General features: G+C 48.6%; 1 protein-coding gene across 2 annotated transcripts in view; it reads right to left on the bottom strand.

The window, feature by feature from the left end:
• The window catches only part of LOC149273387 (transcription factor SOX-5-like), a 74,621-nt gene that overhangs the window by 26,161 nt on the left and 25,570 nt on the right, over positions 1-22,890 (bottom strand). For both annotated transcript variants that reach the window (XM_089506392.1, XM_089506393.1), the window contains 3 exons: positions 10,822-10,908; positions 3,614-3,786; positions 3,005-3,073 (listed from right to left, as the gene is read on the bottom strand). In XM_089506392.1, the coding sequence (XP_089362518.1) occupies positions 3,005-3,073; positions 3,614-3,786; positions 10,822-10,908 (329 nt within the window). The remainder of the gene's footprint in view (positions 1-3,004; positions 3,074-3,613; positions 3,787-10,821; positions 10,909-22,890) is intronic.

Raw genomic sequence — 22,890 nt, forward strand, 5'->3', positions numbered from 1 at the left:
TCTTGCTGCTGAGATGTATGAAAGAAACACCTGTTATACCCAGGAATAAAATGATGAAACACGCCATTGTTGGAAGAGAGGGGCCGGCCCGCGGCGAGGCTGAGATAACGGGCTCCAAACGGTGATCTGCATATATGCCACGATAACGGCTGCCGGCAGGCGCCTCAACGAGAGAGCGCTCTATGCATTCTGCGGCCAGAGGTTCCAGTGCTGCAGCATGATATGCAAATTAACTTTATACGGAAGCCATGTATTTGCATACAGGAGAGTCTGGTGATGTCACAAAAAGGGTGGAGTCAATCCTCTTAACCTGATTGTAATTCGGCTAACAGAAAGCGCACAACGGTTTTGTGATCCGAGGCCGCTCCTTTAAGAGTCACTACGGGGTGACTCTTCAGGAAACAGAAGCGAGATCCCTAATTATCCGGAGACAAAATACGCGGGTGTCGGGGGCCGCGGTGACATCAGACCCACGGTCTGGCGGCCGGACAAAGCGCCAGCGCCAGGAAATTAACGTCAAAATAACATAACATTTATTCTCACTTTACTGAGAGGGTGGTAGATGAGTGGAACAGCCTCCCAGCAGAAGCGGTAGAGGGTAATACAGTGAGGGGGTTTGGCTGATCGTGTTTCAGCTTCTTACGGGAGAAATAATTACCTGCCGTGTTTTTCCTGCTTCTTATCTCGAGGCGGCATTCCAATGATTTTGTTATTAATAATAACGCAGGCACCGAGCACATAAGAACGGAGCGCTGCACAAGCATGTATCTTCCGTGCATTACACGTGTTGTGCGTTTCATGTATATAAGCAAAAAATACGAAGGCAGCTCCGTCCCCCACGTTGGCTATTTATGGTGCAAATAGTAACAGGACATGCGCAATTCCTCTCCCGACATAAAGCAAATGGGGGGATAAATCATGTTTGCATTGAGGAACACTTTAAAAACACGAGTCCCCTCGAGCCTCGGAGGGCCACTGGCTGGGGATGTCCTCCATTAGCACGTCTCGACTCATGCAGATACATTAAACGTGCGCGACTCTGACTAACGGAGGACGCTGCTCAGTGACTCGGGGCTCGTTCCTTTATCAGGCAATAAAGCATTTCTCAAGCCAACGCGTTTCACGGCTCGCCACTCAGTTTTAAAACCTCTTAAGTTAAGGGCAGCAAGGGCCGCAGCCTATATCCCCCCTGCCAGCCTGCGATTTCCTCCGCCGGGCCGCACGTGTCTGCAATGCACAGGGTCAGGTTATTCTACCAAGTGATTCTTGTGGCAGGCAAGGAAGGGGTTAATTCTGCATTTCCTGTTATTATTCGGTTTATTAGCCAAAACTCATCCGCTAATGGAGCAGCCAACTTAACTTCATCTGCATGATTATTCCTCCCCATTAAGTCATCTCTGCTATAGTGTATAGTTGCTGACTTGGTTCAGGCAGGGGTTAATCACTGCTCCCAGGCCCAGCAAGGGTTAAACGCAGAAGCCAGGCCACGTAGGGGTTAATCCCGGCAGTGAACCCCCTCTGCTGCCCCCTGTGTTCCCAGGCGGTTCTGGGAGGGTGGGCTCCGGGATGATAAGGGATCAGCTGCTCTGCGTCTGAGAAACAATCGCCGATCCCCGCCGCAGCCTCAGTTGTTTGGGAAAAGGTTGCAGAGTCATGGGAACCGCGCCGGGACGTGCGCTCGGGGGCCGGGCTCTCTGTTTATACGATTCAGACAAGCAGCTGCTCCGTGTTCCCTCTGACGGGATGCTCGGCTCTGTACCCCACTTGGGGTGAATACTCCTTTGTCTGTTACCCCAAAAATATGGAGAGTACAGCGACAGCCCGAGGAGCGAGCCAAACGGAACCATTTCTAACAAAACGTGGAACCGGAGCGCGGAAACGTCTCATTAACGCGGGATACACGCTTTCCTTACACGGGACTCAAAGCTCTTAGAAGCATAAAACGTTCCTGGCTGCGCCGAGTAGACGAGGCCCCCTCGCCTGCGAATAATAATAATAAATGAGAAAAAACGCTTGGAACGGGCAAAAATCTAAATGTTATAATTATTGGGGGGAAAGCTGAGGTTTTTAGCCGCATGTAACCAAACCCACAACGTTTTGGAGTCTCTTTCATAACATTCTTAGCACATGATGACAATACGTTAACAGGGGTCCCTTTAACCTAATCAGCAAGCTGCCCGGGGGGCCGAGTCCGCGTATAATGAAGCCTTTGTCTTCCATCGGCCCTGTTCATTATTCAGTGTCAGGGTCCCAAGAGCCGCAGCCTGACGATTACCTACAGCTCGGGGTCCGTCTGCGTCTGGTGGGGGGCATTAGGTCTTGCGAGGTAAAAAGTCTACGACGAGGGCCGCCGCTGCCTCCCGTTCCCGCTGCTTCTCCCAACCCCGGTTCCTGCAGAACGCGCTTCCTCCGAAGCTGCTGGGGTTATCGCTGCTTTACGATTATTACGCTGAATAAAGTTTTCGTGCGCACGTTTATTTGCCCGTGAACGGGGTTTTAATGTCTTGCCGGGGCCCGGTTTGCTGTTTGTCTTCTATACACAAAGTCGGACGCGTTACTTTCCTTCGTGAGAAGTCTGGCCGGGTGCGTTATGAGGGGGACTCCTCAAGATAGGAAGGAATCATGATTTATTTTATTATTTGGAGTCGGATGGGATTACTGGGAGTCAGGATCCCATTACTGGTATTCATGAGCCCAGGTGGGAATGGGGTACCCCAATACACAGAATTCGTTTTGTTCATCGAGATCCAATGGAATTCCGTGAGGCTACAAACCGAAGACCACGACGGGATCAGCGCTCGGCCAACCAGATGTCCTTCCGGTGGAAGAATTTGGAAAAAGTGTCCGGCCCTGACCCAAAAAACAAGAGCAAGACCAGAAACGAAACAATTACCCAATAACGCAACGAGCTGCTCAACCCACACCCGACACCCAAAGGGTTAAGTGAATGACATCACGACGAGGACATGCAAAGGACAAGTAAAGAAACAAGCTGATCTCTGACCTGGATCTGCTGCTGCAGGAGGTTGATTTTGTGTTGCTGCTGGAGGAGCTGCTGCTGTTGTCTTGCGATCTGCAAAGAAAATCCACTTTTATGCTTATGATGAGCCGCAGCGCTCCGGCCCCGGGGGCCTCCCGGGCAAACAAACTTTTATACAGATTGTGTTTAAATGGTACAGACAAAGTAACTCCTGAAGCCCGGCCCGTCATTAGGCATCAGGACCGGTTTAACGGCTCTTTCAAAGAGTTATTCAGATGTTCCGGAGGTCAAGTCATCTGACCTTTGACACCGAATTCCTGGACACTTAGTTCCTCTTTTAATGATACCCTGCGGGAGGGGGCTTCCAGACTGTATTTATTAGAACGTAACCCGAGGTATTCCCAAACCTAATGTCAGATGTTTAGTGAAATTATTCTTTAATAAGATTTAACAGACATTAACGAGTAGCGCTACAGTGATGTAACGATAACATTTCTAATCCTATAATATAAATATAATAAAACTGATGAGATGAGAAATGCCCCCTCGGTTTGTATTAACCTAAAGAACTGGACTTGGTGTTCTTCATGCGGGCGGCCATTACTGGTCACACAGGCCCCGCCCCCTGCTCACCTGCTCCTGCTGCTGCTTGGCCAGCTCCATTTGCTGCCGCTGTTTCTCTATTTGAGATGCCGCCAGTTTCTTCTGCTCGTCGTGTGCGGCCAGAAGCTGCTCCCGTAAACTGGTCAGCTGATTAATCATGCCCATGAGTTGGCGCTCCTTCTCCGCTAGGCTTTCTGGGGTCCCTGCAAATACAAGGAGAGGACGAGTTCGTCAATTTATGGGTAAAGAATCCCAAAGTTTAAACATACGGCAGATTCACTCAATATAGCAATCTGCACCCATTGGGGGGGGCTGCGGACCCCTAAAAGCTGGGATCCTTTCTATGGTTTAGAGATTATTTTACAAAAAAATAATTCAGTTATTGATGATTTTGTCAATATTAGAATAAAGGTTGACGTTTGAAATCCGTCGATTAATAAAACATTCATTTTTTTTATTGGTCTTTTTGGTAATTTTCCTTTGCGAGTCATGTTACAAGAAAACGATAAAATGCAAAAAAATTACTCAAAATGAAAAACAGATTGGAGGAAAAATTACAAATTACTAATTAGTAGTCCCCGAAACAGTACAAATACATCGTCAGGACCTTAATTGCCGATATATACGACAGATTAGAACTTTTTTGGCAGCGTTATATCCTGTATTACATGGATATATATCTCGGCTCATTAAACAGAACCAAAGAAAACATCCCAAAAACAATCAAATACACATAATAATGTTTCCAGAACTAATTCTATTAACCTCCATCGAGAGTTTTCAGGGGAAGCAAATTCTGTTTATGCTCCTAGAACTGCGGACCAAGGAGGATCCGGTACATCGAGTGCAACCGAATATTCCTTCCCCAGCGAACTGTAAAAATCGCACTAAATCGAAACCTGGAACCTGCCGGCAGATCGGCCCCATCCGGCCCCCCATTTTCCTGCTGTAAATACTCAAGCCCTAATCAGTCGTTGGTCTCGTCTTAGATTCAGGAGCCGTATGTCTATCCCATGCATGTTTAATACCCTCACTGTATTACCCTCTACTGCTTGCGCTGGGTGGCTGTTCCACTGATCTACCACGCTCTTCACATGGGCCTAGGTACCTTGGCTGGTTTATATGGGTTAAGGTCTCTGGTATACCACGTGTGTTCATCCATTCCCGTATTATTAATGTTTAGGGGAAAGTTTATGAAAAGTCGTATGAAGTTTTACGTCGTGTTAAACCTGCGAGGACTCGCTGGTCCTTTTACTGCAGGGACTGAGTGTGTCAGAGAGACAAGTAATTAACGTCGATACCTTTGCTGAAACCCCTTCTCTTTTTCACATTTCTTGCGATGATTGATTTTTTGAATACATTGAAAAAAATAAAATAAATGAGGTTCTTTTCCGACACAATAAGTTCCCCATTTATCTCGATTTGAAATATTTTCTTTCAAGTTCAGCAACAGCCCAGAAAGATAAAGAAACCCGGAAAGTTAACCAAACACCGCAGCGGTAATTACGCTCCGTCTCATTGTTGTCTCGAAGCAGGTCACCGTATTTCGGTTTTCGTGTTTTTAAATCAGAGTTTGCTTTTTGTTAAAAGAACAAACCAAGGTAACGAAGCTGGCAAGCGTCATGTCACCGCGTCCGCCTCGCCGTTACCACCTCGGGGAAGAGCCGGAGTTATCACGTAACCGCGCGCCGATCCTCGGGGAAGAGCCGGAGTCATCACGTAACCGCGCGCCGATCCTCGGTAAAGAGCCGGAGTCATCACGTAACCGCGCGGTGATCCTCGGGGAAGAGCCGGAGTCATCACGTAACCGCGCGCCGATCCTCGGGGAAGAGCCGGAGTCATCACGTAACCGCGCGCCGATCCTCGGGGAAGAGCCGGAGTTATCACGTAACCGCGCGCCGATCCTCGGGGAAGAGCCGGAGTCATCACGTAACCGCGCGCCGATCCTCGGGGAAGAGCCGGAGTCATCACGTAGCCGCGCGCCGATCCTCGGGGAAGAGCCGGAGTCATCACGTAACTGCGCGCCGATCCTCGGGGAAGAGCCGGAGTCATCACGTAACCGCGCGCCGATCCTCGGGGAAGAGCCGGAGTCATCACGTAACCGCGCGCCGATCCTCGGGGAAGAGCCGGAGTCATCCACGGGAAATTCACAGAATCTCACGGCGGGAAACCGCCTCTCGCATAACCTTATTATTTAGAATATATTCAGTAAAGAGCAAAAGAGTTTCTGAATTCTGCAGTCCAAACAATCACTAAAATCACATTAAATTTCAGGGAAAATCTCAATCTGCTATAAACGTAATTTGGTGAAAAGCACGGAAAATGAACCATGAAGGAGTCCCTCGTTCTGTCAGAGGAATAAAGTCATTTCTTGTCAGAACAAACTTTATGTTTTTAGGGCGAGGAACGTCTAAACCTCGTTTAAGAACGATTTTCCCGTTCCGGCTGCCTCCGCCGCTTGGTTTACGAACGATTATTAACAACGAGCCCAGTGAGAAAGTCAAAGGCTTTCCTGAATAACCTCATTCTTTGCAGGTTTTCTTGAGTAATTGTAACACCAGAATTTCGAGGCTGAATCCTGCACTTTAAGGAAATTTTGCAGCACAATGTCAGCTTGTTTCTTACTTTTCATTTTCCGTCGAGCTCTAAACTCATGGAAAATGAAACCTTTTATTGCTGATTTATAATAATATTACAATCCAGCTCCTCATAACTGATGACATCACATTAGCAGGTAACGTTGACATCGTTACGCGGTATAAACATGCCAAACAGGCGGTTCTGTTAACAAAGCGATACATTTTACACGAGAGCCGCGGCCGAGACAGTCAGGAGAACATTAAAGATGATTTAAGCGGTAAGTAAACCAGTCCTGGTCCAGGGAAACTCAACAAAAGGCAGCTTGTGAGGCACGGAGCAAAGCGTTTTTGGGCGGATATACAAAAATAAATTTTACCCATAATAAGAAAATGTTTATTTTATCTGTTTAATAGAGTTTAGAATATAGCACCCCCCTATACAATGGCCTTGTTGATTTGCTGATGTCGCTGTGACTACCGTTTATCAATCCAGCCTCTTACTGAGACGGAATCCATGGAATGAGGATAACCGAGCAGAAGAGGTCTCTGGGATTTTAGGACAAAAAGCTTCCTAAAAGGCGCTGCACGTGTGATCTCTCGCTCGTATCCAGGCAGCCTTTCCGCGTCGGTAACGATCCTCCGCCATCCCGATGCCTTCTGCTTAAAAGCTTCAAATAATAATTATACACCCATTGTCTGTAATTGTGTGAAAATGGAAAAAAATGAGTGGAGGGGGCAGCAAATACAGAGCGGGTTGTGAAAAATATTGAATTATCCTCCGTGGAATACATTGACCGATTGACACCAAGTTCTCTAATTATGGGGCATTTTTTCCCCGCGCCGATTTGTCGCACGCAGGTCAGACGCATTACTGTAACACAAACTACACATTTCCGACGCCTGCGCGTGTTAATGTATTCCAAACACTGAAACGTATCACATGGACACAGGAATTAGTATAAAACGCAAAGTTGTAGCGATTATTAATTACTACTTAACACTTCGCTTTGGCAAAGATCCATTTAATGCCTACGACGGGGGCCAAATCTCCGCTCAGAAGACCTGAGAGCTCCAGGAGCTTCCGCGGATCCCATCATTCAGTATTTACATCGCGTGTCCCGATTCTGCATAATCCGCCAGCGGAATCTACATTTCTCATTTATCTCAAGACTCCGTGTCACCTAAACCCTCATCCCATTTAATCCATACATTAACGCTCCACAACATCACCGCTCCACAACATCACCGCTCCACAACATATGCTTTTATTCCCGAGCTATTTGATCATTGAATGGATTACTTCTCTAAATCCACGGCCTGGCAGGAGATTTATCCGCCGCTCCGTCCTCTAAACAGATGACACGGAAGCCGCCATAAGATCACGTATAAGAGCATCACGCATCTCATTAATTCACGGGATGAAGCCGCGAGGACCGGGAAACGCACCCGTGAATGACACGCGTATTCCTTAACGCTCTGAAATGATTTATTACGTTATTTGAAGGAATTTAGGAAAATTGTAACATATAATGTATATAAATAGCGGGAAACACCTGCGAGGAGGTTTTCCCCGTTACGCGCGTTCCTTCGGGTCACAGAGACTCATTTAGTTTGAATGATTGCGGTATCCGCGGTAACCGTGTTATTTGTGACACCGCGGCCACCAATTACTCCACGAGCGACATCGATGGAGAGAAATGTTCCCGAGCGGCGAGATAGATGGCACCTTTCCTCTCATTAATGGGAAACATTATTCAACCTGATAAAAGGGTCCACGTTATCACGATGCAGCCGGAACAACCCAAAAGAGTCGCTCCCTGCAGAATAAAGCTCCAAACCCGTCACAGAGCTCTTACACCTAGCACTGACATAGTTATTATTACGGACCAACGCGGATCCGACAACCGGCAGCCAATCACAGCAACAAATCCAGAAACATCCACTTTATCGGGGAAACCGCACATAAACGGCATTATTCTTCAAAAATCTCCGCTTTATTTCAGCCAAAAAAATTGTGAATAAAGACGCAGAATGGAAAATTAAAATACATCTTACAATGAATGGTGAGCGAGCGGGAATAATCTCGGTGGATTCGCCGCGGCGTCTGTCACAATGTGGCGCAGGTAAGAGGAAGAATCGTCAGCAGACGCGTCAGACAGCCTTCCCACGCGAATAAAACTAACCGCTTAACAAACGAGGGATAAGTGGATCCATTTAACGTTCAATTAGAACAGAAAGAAATCCCCGTAAGATCCGGAGCAGATACGGAACACGCAAACTATTCCTGGAGAGGAAGCCTGGCCGGCCAATCAGATTGTTCTTTAAGTTGATAATTAATAGAACGCCATTATCTTCCGCGGTCATCGGAGGCCGAGTGTAAAACAGATCCAACCAAATGTAAACAGGAGGACTACGAACACGGAAACTAATCCAGAACAACCAAAGGAGTCAGATATTCTTCTTATTAAATGATTTTCTCCAGGGACTTGAGCCATTAATAATAAATATGTGTAACGAGCCTTTACACGCCGGGCTGTGGGACACGTGATGGTATCCACTCACACGGTCACGCGTGTTTCAGAGTCACCAGTCCAACGGGCAATTTATACAATTTAGAAAAAACTTCACACAAATTAATTGCACAAAACTGTATCCGGCCGTCCGATAAAAGAACGGCTTTCCCAGGAATTAAAGGGACTCCGGGAGGGTGAAAATAACTCAAACCCCCCAGAGCCGGAGCGAAGATGTCTTTTCCATGCGGCGATTGTGTGACAGCTGAACGTGCGCACACCGGGCCTGTTGTCTCTCCAAATACAGCTGCCTCACAGCTGAGCTTTTGTTTCTTGTCCTCTCCTTCTCCGGCAGTAAATTATCAGCCCTTCCGACCCCCCAAGGAACCTGTGAGTTAAATTCATTTACCCCGGAGGAAGAGGCTCCTTTGTAACCTCCACTCACAATAGACAATCGTTGTAAGTGTCGGGGAAGGTCTGGTCGGCAGCTTCCCGACACCTTCTTACCCCCTATTAACCCGGCTTCTCCCGCGTTCAGACAGGGGCTTTAATGAAAGGGGAAAGCCGCAGCGTAAAGATGACAGAGTGACATTAAATAGTGCCAGACGAGGGTTAATGTCTATTAACTTTAACCCCGAGGCTCCCAGGGGGGAAGGGAGCCCACCACGGATACTGTCCAGGGTTAAGCGAGCAGTCGCAGTGAGCAGCGGCTTACATTTGTTTCTGAAATGTTTGGAAACAAAGAAATAACCGACCGTTATCACCATTATCACTATTATCTCCTTCCTTTCATGTTTCACCAATTGCTTCAAAACCAAGTTACTTTCAAGTTAGTTTTTTCAAGGTCTTGGGGTATTGGAGAAAAAGAGGCTTCTGCCCCGAAATTAATAAAATAACCTGTAAAATGTTTTATCCCTGGTAGATTTATAGGCGATATATGTAATATGTGACATATATAATATACTGTGCCTATATTTATATATATATATATATATATATACACACAGGGACCACCCGGCTACACAGATCTAGGGAATGTTATTAGCAGATATGGAATATTTTATTGTCAGATGGACAGAGATTATTTTATTAGCAGACGCTGATACGGAGCGGCTTACTGGCAGATGTGGATAAATAGAGTTTTTATTGGCAGAAAATGCGGAAGGAGGCTGCGTAAAAATGTTAAGAATGGTCAGCGGCGGAGCCTCCATCACAGCGACGCTAATAAAACTCATCAAAGCAATCTGGGCCTTTGGCTCTGGAGCTCAGGATAAAGTTTTCCATATGGCGGCGTTTACCGTTCTTATCTCCCCGGCCCTCCTCACCAAACATTTCTAGGCCCTCTATGCACGATCCTCGTGACGTCACTAATGAGCCCCTGTGTGCGAGTCGGTGGTTATCTCCCGCCTGCTGAAACAGTCCTAGCTAATGTCTGCCATAAGGCGAGGCTTTGATGTGGTTCTTTAATGAGGAGGAATAAACATCCCTTCTTAAAGGGGCCGTCACACATTTAAATGAAAGCACATGTTACCAGCAGATAGGATCTGGGTGTAAAAACGTTACGACCTCTTCACATTCCTAACGCTACGGAAGCGGTCTGCCTCCCGCTCTCTGATTGGTGGACGTGTGGCCCTGCCACGCCCTCTCACTGATGTCATGTGCGCTGCTTGGAGGCTTCTCGACTCCGCCAGAGGCTGATCACCCCGAGAAATGTCGGGGAGACACCGCTGTGCGCTCGCTTATAGGCAAGTCGCACTTTTACTTCTCTGCGAGTGAGAATTCTAGAACACCGACAGCAAGAAATCCTATCGGCGGCAAGAAGAGTTATTCCTGCAGCTCATGTATTTTATGTTCCGAGGTGAAAAAAGACTTTTCAAGCTTCCTACGTTCATCATTTATGAAACACAGATATTTTTTGACATACTGTTGACCCCGTTGACAAAGGGTTAAGAGGCATTAAACCCTCCAAGATGCCCTTGTCCCCGCTGGGCCATAACGTGCAGCTGATGGACCTTCCGCCAACCCCGTCTAGAAACGTCCCAAAAGTTTAAAGGGATTGGCGAGACGCCCTGCGGCGTACGTGGCGGCCGCTACATTGTGTCATTAAGAAATGTTCCGGGGGGGGGGCGCGAATTACCGCCACGTTTACCTTTAACGTCTCCGAGGTTCCCCGAGCCCATGGCGAGGAGTTTGTCTTTCCAATCCTTGGACAGGAGCTTCTCGATACTCGGAGCTTCTGCGGAAAAAGATAAAAGGGAAGCGTGAATCCAGAGCACCTTCTCTCCACAAGTGGGGCTTTTATGAGGGGTATCAGTGACTACCCTGGAATAAAACCGTTTCATCTCATTAACCATTTAAAGGAAGAGACCTTCTTCAGTAACAGTCTGTAAATAAATAAATCTCGGCCCCGACGAGTTGGAGAAACAAAGTGATAATTATGTGTCGGTCCCTTTAAGGAGGGATCTAACCCAGAGGTGATTTCAGGACACGAAAAATAAAGCAATAAATGCTCAGCTATTCCACCCGCAAAGCTTTCTGGCAATTTTATGGTTAAGTGTGCACAATATTCATGTAACTGCCCCTTTCCCCCAATGCAATTAACAATTTGATTGACAGGTCCCCCCCATCATGGGTTACACAAAATAACAACATGCGCAAAGTATTATTTAACATTTTATTTTAATTAATTCTCCGGTTCGAGAAAAAAATCTCCTGCTAGAGATTTAATAATTTAATTATTGCATCATTTATTAATAAAGGGACATTAAGACTTTTTTCAGTCACTTAATTAACCCTAAAAAAACAAAACAGGAAAGGGCAGAAGATACCCGGGGCTCAAAAAACCCCTAAACCGGGAAATGTCCTCGATTTCCCCATCCACGCGGTATTGGGTAAAAATGGAGGCGTCATTACTGCTCCATGCGATAAGCGAGTGGGGGGGCAGTTGTTACATCATCATAAACTTCTCTAATGTGCCGTCTCTTCTCTCCCCATCCCCTCTCTCCTCTCCTCGTCTCTCTTTCTCTCCCCATCCTCTCTCCGTCTCTCTTTCTCTCCATTCCCCTCTCTCCCAAACCTATTGAGATCCCTCAGTCTCTGGTTTTCACCCCGCAGTCCGTCCCCCGGTCGTCTCCAGAGCCGTTCAATGAGATTATTAGGAATCTCTGCATTTTTTCCCCCTGCAGTTTAGAAACAGAAGCCGTCGGTCTCTGAACTCCGCTTACTAACAAGATCTAAGCGGAGGTCCGACACGCTTCACTTTTATTGGGACTGCCGTCTCGCCCCGGGGGCCGCTCTCATTTTACAGACTCCTAACAATGAGGGTTTCGGATTTTTTTATATCTCGTGTAAAATAATAATTCCCGGGAATGCAGCGGGTCGGGGTAAATGCGCCGTCAGTCCGGGGAAACCTCTGCTCGGCAGGAATGCACTTATAGAAATTCATTGTGAAGGAAGAATAGTCCCAAAAGCCCCCGGGGCCCCCAAACAAAGCGTTTTACTTCTAAGTCTATTGTCTGAGGAACCCGTGACGAAGCTTCCCCCTGCAGCGAGCTCAGTAAGACACACAGGACTTGTGTCCGGGTCCCGGGGAAAGCGGCGGTTATCAAGTTTCCTTTTGGGGGCCACAGAGAGGGAGAATGGGGCGACGCGCAAAAGGGGGAACGGGGCAACGTGCGAAGGCAGGAAACAGGGCGACACACGGGACCATTGCGGGGGGGACGGGGAGCAATAACCGGTTAATTCCGCCCCGTTTCCGCATATTTCCCCGTTTCGCCCGTTTCTTTCCTCGCATATGTTTCCTCGCATCAGCGCCGATGGCGATGCCCGCCAGCAAACGACTTCCCAATCACGCCAACTATTGTTAAAGCGGCCGGCTGGCTCCGGCACGCAGCCTCTCACACCCCGCTCTCTGACGCTGCGCATGCCAAGCACTCCAAAGATTGATTCCTTCATCTGGAACAATGTGACCCGCTAACACACGCCAACATTCTGTGATTCTCAAACACGCCGCGCGCCAGGAATCCGGCGCATTTGCTGCAAAAAATGTCAATTTTCCATTCAGAAACGGTGGCAGCTTTTAACGCGTCCGTTTTCCTGATACGCGGAGATAACGATGCCTGCGCACGCTAACCGGGGCAAAAAAACCCAGCAGATCGGCCCCATCCGGCCCCCGTCTAGTCGCCCGTTTCTCCTGCTGTAAAGACTCAAACCTTAATCAGTCGTTGGTCTCGTCTATCCCATGCATGTTTAATCCCCTCGCTGTATTACCCTCTACCACCTCTGCCGGGAGGCTGAATGGATTTTAGTTTATTTTGCAGAATGGATTTTGTGACATATCTATACGATAAAGCTTGGAGCCCCCAGAATCCGCGCTGTTACATTGCAGTTAATTCATTATTAGTATGTGCCCGGCTCGCTCCTTCCATGCGCCGCTTACTGCCTCATCAACACCTAATTCTGTAACTCTTTCATTCTAAATACCAACTCGGAAAAACCATTAGAAAGCCCGAAGCCCCAGCAGCTGCAAAATGGGGTCAGAAATGTGACTTTCCCAATTGGCGCGTGACAGCTGTCAGCTTTAAATCGCACCCTGTGGGTTAAACGACCCCTTTTCCAAAAAAACCCAACAAAAACAATAGAACGGAAAAATCATTACTTTTCATACGACGTCCACAACCGACCCAAAACACAAGCGATCAGAACGACTTTATAACAACGCAACCCGACAAATCAGCGCCACGTTCCGGACGCCGCGCTGGACCAATCACAAGCCTGCGTTTTCCCAGGACGCGGCTGCCAACTGAGAGCGAACCCCCCCAATGCCAGAGAGGGCGAGCTATAAACGAACAGAGGGAGAAACCTTTACTGGCGTGACAAGCCGTGACGGGGACGGAGCGCTCCTCCCGGAGAATGACCATGTGCCGCCGCCGCTTCCTCTCGTCCTCCGACATTCCCGCACCCTCCGAGGACTCAGGGGTCCATGGTCCGCTGGGGAGAGGGACGCCTTCACCTTGTTCCCCGCTGGAGATATAACGGCCCCTCGGCAGCGAGCTCACCACACGTTGTGCTCTTAATTACAGCAGCCTTTTCTTTTAACCCTCTCTGCCGACAGCTGCCTCGCTCCCATCCCGACAGGTGTTATTACCGGCCCGAACAATAGCTGACAAGTGAAAAGGGGAAACAAATGGTCTGCCGGGCGCTTCTCTCCGGGTCACCAAAGGGACTCGCAGTGATTATTTGGTATTTATTAACACCCCGCCTGCCACCAACAGGAAAAACCACTAATAGATAATTAATACATTTTTCACTAAACGGTGCGGGTTAGGAATGTTTACAGGTTCTTTCTTTTCATTCTTTCAATTAATACGTCTCACACAGCTCCCTGGCACTACAGGGGTTAACCCGCAAAGCTTCCCCCCTAACCCCGGCCACTTTATTTTTTCGCCCCCTCTGGACGCCCCCCCCCCCGAGCAGCACGGCCAATCAGAGCATTTTAAAAAGAGAGAAAAAACGTTCGCTGGAACAAAGTAGCAAAAAATTTTATCCAAATTGTTACAAAAACTCCACTTTAACGAAAGAGCGAGTTGGTCACAGGATCCAGTCCCGGCGTAACCCCACAGAGCTACTCTAAGGTGCGCACAGCTTTAGGGCTGGATTAACCCTTTCACGTGCTGATTGTTCTGTCTGTGAGAGACTATGGGGTTTAGACACCCTGCCCGGCGCACATTTCTACGGGATCACAATTATCTGAACGCGTTAAAAAGGGAAGCGTTTTTTAAATAAAGTTTTGTTTAATGGCCGCCAGGCGTGGGTTTTTTTTTCTACGCGTAACGACAGAATATTTGTTTTTTTATTTTACTCCTTTACTGAAGAAGCGGGGGGGGGGGGCGCGCTTTACGGCTGCTGCAAACGCTGTACCCGGGGAAGCCGGACATGCGCACCGCGGGGCATTTAACACAGAGCTCCCGGGAAGTGATTGGGAACGCCCCCCCCCCCCCGGCCCTCGTGGTCATTTCCCCGTGGCATGTAACGTGATCTCACAGAAACATGTTGTGTTGTTATGGGAACAATAATCCTTCTGTTAACCATTCCAGTGCCTGGGGGGCATGAAACATCCCCGCAGCACCAAGCGTTAACCCTTTCACATGCCAAGGGGTTAAAGGCCAGGGGCAGCCGCTCACCAACGGGGCATTTAAAGAACGTATATTAGAAACGCGTCCGCGGATCAGGAACCCGGCAGCTACAAGTCCCGCGTTGGCCGCGTTTAAAAGGCATTGCGCATCTTTTTGGGGTAGATTGCGTATCCGAGTCGCTCCTTCCTCAGATGTCCTCCCAAAACGAACGATCTTTAAAAGCCGCATCTTATTTCCACAGCGGATTAGCGGCTAAGCGATGTATAGATGTTTAGACCTATCTGCTAGTCCACAGATAAATGGGGAAGCAGGTTGCAGTTTTTCCTCCCCGAACACGAAGCTTTTGTTTCGGAAGCGCCTCGAACGCGCGGGATTTACTCAGATCAGAAACGCTTTTACAAAGTTTGAATTTAAAGTCGTATTAGAAGGAAGATTATCCAACCTTCCGCCCGAAACAACCTGAAATCTCGACACTCTGTGGAACTCGAAGCAAGAGGCTGCTCTCTAATCCCATCACATCCCTTTAAAACATCTTAACCGTGACAGAACGCGACATTATCAATTACCATCAACTTCCTGTATGAATCCGCCGTGCAGAGGAGACGGTAATTCATTCCAAAGTGTGAGAATATGACCCTCAAATTAACTGCCCCACTAGGACAGGCTGTACATGGATTAAGACACCGGACCCTGCGGCTGCTTCTGGAAATGCAGAAAAACTCATCTTGGGTCAGAAATACAAAAGAGCAAAACGGACGATTATCTCAGCCGGCTGCCATAATAACCGAGCCCTAAAAACCATGGCTGCGGGTACAGACCCTGCGCCGGGGCTCCCCTCATACATGGCTGCGGGTACAGACCCTGCGCCGGGGCTCCCCTCATACATGGCTGCGGGTACAGACGCTGGGCCGGGGCTCCCCTCATACATGGCTGCGGGTACAGACCCTGCGCCGGGGCTCCCCTCATACATGGCTGCGGGTACAGACCCTGCGCCGGGGCTCCCCTCATACATGGCTGCGGGTACAGACCCTGCGCCGGGGCTCCCCTCATACATGGCTGCGGGTACAGACCCTGCGCCGGGGCTCCCCTCATACATGGCTGCGGGTACAGACCCTGCGCCGGGGCTCCCCTCATACATGGCTGCGGGTACAGACGCTGGGCCGGGGCTCCCCTCATACATGGCTGCGGGTACAGACGCTGGGCCGGGGCTCCCCTCATACATGGCTGTGGGTACAGACGCTGGGCCGGGGCTCCCCTCATACATGGCTGCGGGTACAGACGCTGGGCCGGGGCTCCCCTCATACATGGCTGCGGGTACAGACGCTGGGCCGGGGCTCCCCTCATACATGGCTGCGGGTACAGACGCAGGGGAGACCTACGCGAGGAAGGCGTTTGGGGGTCTCCGCTCCCTCGGCGTCACTACAATGGAAGATTATATTACTTTCTGGCCGCGCATGTCTTCAGCGGCGGGGTACATATTGGTGAACGCGGACCGATGACAAAGTAACACAAAACGCGTTTGCCCCGTATTTGTGTAGCAGGGGGCGGTGGGATCCGGGGCAGCCTCTTATAACAAAGGCCCACTGTCCCGGGCCGGCCCCAGACGCGGTGGAAAGCGGCCCACAGGAAAGGACTGGCTCCAGTTTTAGGCCGCGGCGAGCACAGTCGCTGCATTCACTCAAATTGGCAGCGCGTCCCGGTGTTCCTGGCTCCGACTCGTGAACAAGAGCCGGGACTGAAAGCGGATTCTGCAGCCGCTGGCGGACTTTATCCAACGTTTGCAAACTGTTCTAATAGCCGAGTCTACAGCTGGCGGCTTTCATCCCGCTCCAGATCCGTGTCAGATCTCCACTTGGGCCTCATTTACTTGTCATTTTATCGCACAAAGCCATTAAAAAGGTTAATAAATGGCACGTCGTCTAAACGGCGCTCGCTGAAACCCCCTTTGTTTTAGGACTTTGGGAGGACGGCAGGTGCGAGCGCCGACGCGTTTCCACGGCCCCTCGGTGGTAGATTGAAGTTCTCCCTCATACAGTTTAAATTGAGTCGGATAATTCCTCTCTTTATGCTTATCGCAGGTAACGAGTCCGACGCAGGATTCGCTGATTCAGCAGTATAGGTGTGGCTTCCTACTCATAGCCACCAACTACCCTAGGGATTTTAAGGTCAGTCCTCAGATTTACCTCATCATTCTGCTCCTACATCTGTGCGCGGGTTAAATCATTTGATCAGATAATTCCAGAATAAGCAAAATCCCGCTTTTAGAGATATCCGCGCATGCGCTGGCACTATTACGCTCTCTGCATCCAAAGACCAGAAAAAGCTAAAAATAAATAAAACAGCGTGCGGGTGTGAAAAGTTACCAACGCGTTTCACTCCCAGAACACCGGCGCAGCGCTAAAGCAACGCAGACGTCAGCAAACATACAGAGAGGCCGCGAAACGCAACAGGGGTTAGATATGAAGTGGAATGCTGACACAAAGTGGAACAATCGCCATGGCAAGTAATGGAGCCCCCCTGCACCCAGTACTCAGCGGAGAGACCCAGAGAGTCAGGAAACGCACGGAAATGGAACAAAACGCGTGTTTGATGCAATATTCAGGGTTACCAAACTTTTACCAACAGACAGGAGGCAGCGTCTGCTCGGGTCTCGGGGGCCGGTGGTGGGGGCCAAGCTTTAACACCTGTAGGCAATGTTTTCTGTGCCAGGTAAAGCCCCGGCGCATGTATAATAATTACTGCCTCGGAGGGAGACTCCCTGCAGCCCAGAAATATCTGCCAAAGAGTATCAGGTGTTCGTCTCGGCCTCGCTCTAAAATAATCCACGAGCCGGGTGCGCAGCCTGGATCTCATCAGCCGGCAGAGTAATAACATTCAGAGGCGGGGCTGGGGGCCAGGGGCCAGTCACCGGCCCCCATACTCCATAGAATGACTGCACCACCCAGACAGCAGCAATCACCGGACACAAAGTAACATGAAAGAGGAACACACTCCGGGGACACTAAGCAGTCGCACAGCACAATGTCACAAAGTATCCAGAGAGGCCGATTACCATGTACACTGAGAGGCAGAGCCGCGCTTCACTACTGGACACCACAGAGCAGCATGACCGGGAACGCTCTGCACTCCCTGGCTCCGGATCCTTGGGAAACAAGTAAAGGTGAGGGCAGTTAGTCGGGGGGGGGGGGTTATAAACAGCCCCCTGCGCCTCTGAAAGGAATGAAAAAAAAAACTGTCAATGAAAAAATGATTAGAGGGCATGCGCGGCGGGGATGTATACATTTCCAAGGGGTTCCTGCTCATAATAAGCAGGTAGCAATTTCTCAAACGCGCCGGCTGGAGACAGCTTTTCAAACACTGAACCGGGAAATCGTAAAACGGGCTCAGCGCGCGGGTCAGAGGCTTGCTGCGGGCTCCGCTCGGTATGCATGCGCAGCCCTGCCATGAAGTGTGTTTACAGAGAGAGAACAGACATGGCATGTTGGTGCCATTACGCACGCAGCATCCCGAGTACTCTGCCCTTCCAATAAACCCAGGATTTACGGCCCCCCAACCGGGCCAAATCCTGCACAATCCCCACCGCGGAGAACACACGGAGAACACAGATACTCCTGACATACATGTTTATTACAACAAAACCCCCAACACGCAACACTACAAACGCGGACTCTGCTGGTAGAACGGCCCCATCCGGCCCCCGTTTAGTCGCTCCGTTTCTCCTGCTGTAAAGACTCAAACCTTAAACAGTCGTTGGTCTCGTCTTAGATTCAGGAGCCGTATGTCTATCCCATGTATGTTTAATCCCCTCACTGTATTACCCTCTACCACTTCTGCTGGGAGGCTGTTCCACTTATCTAACACCCTCTCAGTAAAGGGAAACTTCCTTAATTTCTTGGAAACAGAAGCAGCTTTAACTTTGTCATCTCTATAAAATCCCTGATTATCTTCAAAGCAAATATGTATATAAAACACAAAATCCACAAGGTTACAAAATATCAAATAAATGCAGGTAAGAGAAACAGAAGATATTCGCCCGATATCCGTCATTAGCGAGGCATTGATCGGGGGGGGGGGGGGAGGTTGGCTGCAGAGCTGCGTTTCTCGATCGCACCCACGTTCTCCGCGCAGCCAGCTCTGTCTGTCACCGCAATCAGCGGGTGCGCAAAAAGTCAAGCGCTGGCATCAAGCGCACGGTAAAAATCAGAATGCGGCAGAAAAGAATGGATTCCCGACAACTTCCCAGATCACATTTCAGCCGAGAGAGGAGGAAAGGAAGAACGCATCAGTCCCAGAAAAGAGGTGCAACGTCTTTATCCACCAAAGACATGATTTTTACTGTAACCCCCCCTCCCCCCCCCAACAAACCCCGGCCAAGCATCGGATTATATACTAGAACCCCTCTGGATTTATATGTAACACAGAAGGCGTGTAATGACTCCATGAAGATATTAACTCCATGATATATATAACCCGTTATATCCTGTATATTCCTCATATTATATATTATATACTCTCCGGCCGTATAACTAATCCCGTCCTTATAACCCGTTATATCCTGTATATTCCTCATATTATATATTATATACTCTCCGGCCGTATAACTAATCCCGTCCTTATAACCCGTTATATCCTGTATATTCCTCATATTATATATTATATACTCTCCGGCCGTATAACTAATCCCGTCCTTATAACCCGTTATATCCTGTATATTCCTCATATTATATATTATATACTCTCCAGCCCGTATAACTAATCCGGTCCTTATAACCCGTTATATCCTGTATATTCCTCATATTATATATTATATACTCCCCCCCCCGTATAACTAATCCCACTCTTATAACCCGTTACATCCCTGTATATTCCTCATATTATATACTCTCCGGCCCATATAACTAATCCCGTCCTTATAACCCGTTATATCCTGTATATTCCTCATATTATATATTATATACTCTCCGGCCGTATAACTAATCCCATCCTTATAACCCGTTATATCCTGTATATTCCTCATATTATATATTATATACTCTCCGGCCGTATAACTAATCCCGTCCTTATAACCCGTTATATCCCTGTATATTCCTCATATTATATATTATATACTCTCCTCCCGTATAACTAATCCCGTCCTTATAACCCGTTATATCCCTGTATATTCCTCATATTATATATTATATACTCTCCTCCATATAACTAATCCCGTCCTTATAACCCGTTATATCCTGTATATTCCTCATATTATATACTCTCCGGCTGTATAACTAATCCCGTCCTTATAACCCGTTATATCCTGTATATTCCTCATATTATATATTATATACTCGCCCCCGTATAACTAATCCCGTCCTTATAACCCGTTATATCCTGTATATTCCTCATATTATATATTATATACTCGCCCCCGTATAACTAATCCCGTCCTTATAACCCGTTATATCCCTGTATATTCCTCATATTATATATTATATACTCTCCGGCCGTATAACAAAATCCCGTTATATACAGGGTATATGATTCATTTGCTATTTGCGTCAGAAGGGCAAATGCTCTTAACTCTTCGACTACTAGTGGTTAAACGGTAGGGACATTCCCGCAGTATGGCTGCCGGTCGCCAGAGAAGCAGCCCCCCACACAGAGCCGGTATTGGAGAGCGGGATATTTGCTTATCTGCAATACAATGAAAGGAAAGCACATGTCTAACACAGCTGCAGCGTACAGTATGGAGCAGCCCGCATGGGTTTGCGGCGCTCGCCTCCCGGATCCTGCCTGCTGCATTCTTCCCTTTAATCCCCGGCTTAATACACGCACGTAGAACGAGGAACACAGTAAGAAGGAGCCACGCGAGTCCTCTGTGCCGGAGCCCCATCCAAACTGCTACTGTTCCGGCTTTTCATGCAGCCTGCCGATGCGCGCGGGACTTGGCAACCTGCGCGAGGGCCCAGTTGAAAATTATAAACAGCTGGAGATGACAGTTGTTTTAACAGCTGAGCTGACAGGATTAATTTAAACGCACTGAAATCAAAATGTAGATAACACCTGTTTAGTGTTTCAGGGCCGTTCCTCAAGGTAGGCCAAAAAACAATAGAAAAAACAAAAAAAATAAACCATTCTGCACACAATCCATGCCCCCTTAATTATAAACCTATAGATAGAATAGAGCGGATTTTTTAATGCGTTGTCAGACCATCTGCCCACATTTACCGCAGACTCCTGCCCCCCCCCCGCTGTCCTGACCACAGACCGGTCAGGAATGGTCACATTTCCTCACCCTTCCCCGGTGGTTTTACCGACACATAGAAACAACGTTAATGAAAAATGTGGGAAAATCAGCGAACCCTACAGAGAAAACGCAACATTTTTAATAATCCCCAAAAACTGACTCGTTTTTGTTCTCTTATCATCAGATGAAATTCTTTTCTCCAGCCTGGGGGGGGGGGGGGATGGGAGATGGGGTGTTACAGCAGGAATGGATCACACCTTCACTGGGCTGCAACTCCTACCATCCTCAGCCAGCCTTTCCGTGCCCCAATTAAAACCACCTAGTAAGTTGCCGGTAAAAGTGATCCGAGTGCCGGGACCCCCTCGCCAGCTCAGGTATAGAGGGGGGGGGGGGGGTTAATGCACGGCCATTTTCTACATATTGTCCAAATATCGTTTGTTTAAAAGAAACCAAAAAAAAAAAAAGAAAACGCTTCCTTTGTTAACATTTAGGCAAAAATACAATTAGCTCGGACCGCATGCCGTCGCTGCGAATGAATGTGAGCCGGCGTTACCGGGCGGCCTCTCTTCCCAGTGAAGTGTAATGAATGGCGTTGTGCGGCGGAGGCCATTGTTTGGAGCTCAGTTGGTTAGTCAGATTTTTCCATGTTAATTAACCGAGGTTCCCATCTGCAACATTTTAATTAAATAACGCAAGTATGACTCAGAAATGTCGCTCTACACGCTGCTCTGCGGGCGGCGCGGGAAGGTAGAAGCCTTCTGCACGGCTACACGCTACACGCTACGGGTTTATTGCACATGTGTGGAAATGGTCTTGTTGCAGGCACTGCTGTGGTAGGGTGTCCCCCCTCCCCCGGCCTGAGCCCTTGGGTTCCAGATTTTATTCTAACAGCAGGACGACGATTTTCGCCCGCAGAGGATTTAGAGACATGGATGGGTTCCAGGGGGTCTGGCAGAGCAGCCGCAGCGGGGGTCCCCGGACGGCCAGATCCCTCTGCGCCCAAAACAAAGCGTTTTGATCATCAGGCGTCAGGGCCCCCCGAGAGAACAAAGCATTTTTGGACGCGGCATCTGGAAGAGAAACGACACAGAGGGACTCGATCCCAGAATCTGGGGAACATTCCTGTGACTCGGTCTATCACGACGTGTCACCCAACATTGTGATATCCTGAAATACCGATATACAAGGGCACCAAAAGAACACTCAACAGGCCCCAGACATCACCCCAATTTCTACGTAATAACCCCAAAAATCCAAATGAGAAAGCAACACATTAAGCAAACCAGGCCCTCATTTTTGTCACACTTCCTTCTTTTTATTAACCGGACAAAACTTTGCATCGGGCTGAATATTAAGGCGGCTTCTTTACGCCCCGACATTGTGGAATTTACAGTAAATAGACCGTAGATCACCGGATCACAGACCGGATTTCATGATGTCTTCTCCCCAAACCCTGAAGCTTCACGTTTCATTCTATTCTTCCGGTGCGCGGCCGGTACCCGGTACCCGGAGTCCCCGGAACATGTTTAGGACACATTGTGGCCGAGTTCAGGAACCGATGTATCCAGAGGAATCCGCGACCGTCACCGGAACGCTTCGCCCTTTTGGGCTGCACAGAACGGATTGCCGTCCCGTTCAGGCTGATGCCGGGTTGTTCTCGTTGTTTCCGTCCTTGGGTTTTATCTCCTTCCACAATGCGAGGGGATAATTACAGACAACGCCGCCCAACGGCTCAGTTAATGTTAATTTATACAACAAACTAATTACTACCAAATGGTAAAATTCACATGTGGACGTTCGCCTCTCTCCCACGCGCCGAGCGAAGCCAGGAGCCATCTGTCTGGTGGGGAGCGAGCAG

The sequence above is a fragment of the Sceloporus occidentalis genome, unplaced genomic scaffold (assembly GCF_023333645.1).
Source record: "Sceloporus occidentalis isolate IW3139 unplaced genomic scaffold, rSceOcc1.0.p SCAF_382, whole genome shotgun sequence".
Taxonomy (NCBI): domain Eukaryota; kingdom Metazoa; phylum Chordata; class Lepidosauria; order Squamata; family Phrynosomatidae; genus Sceloporus; species Sceloporus occidentalis.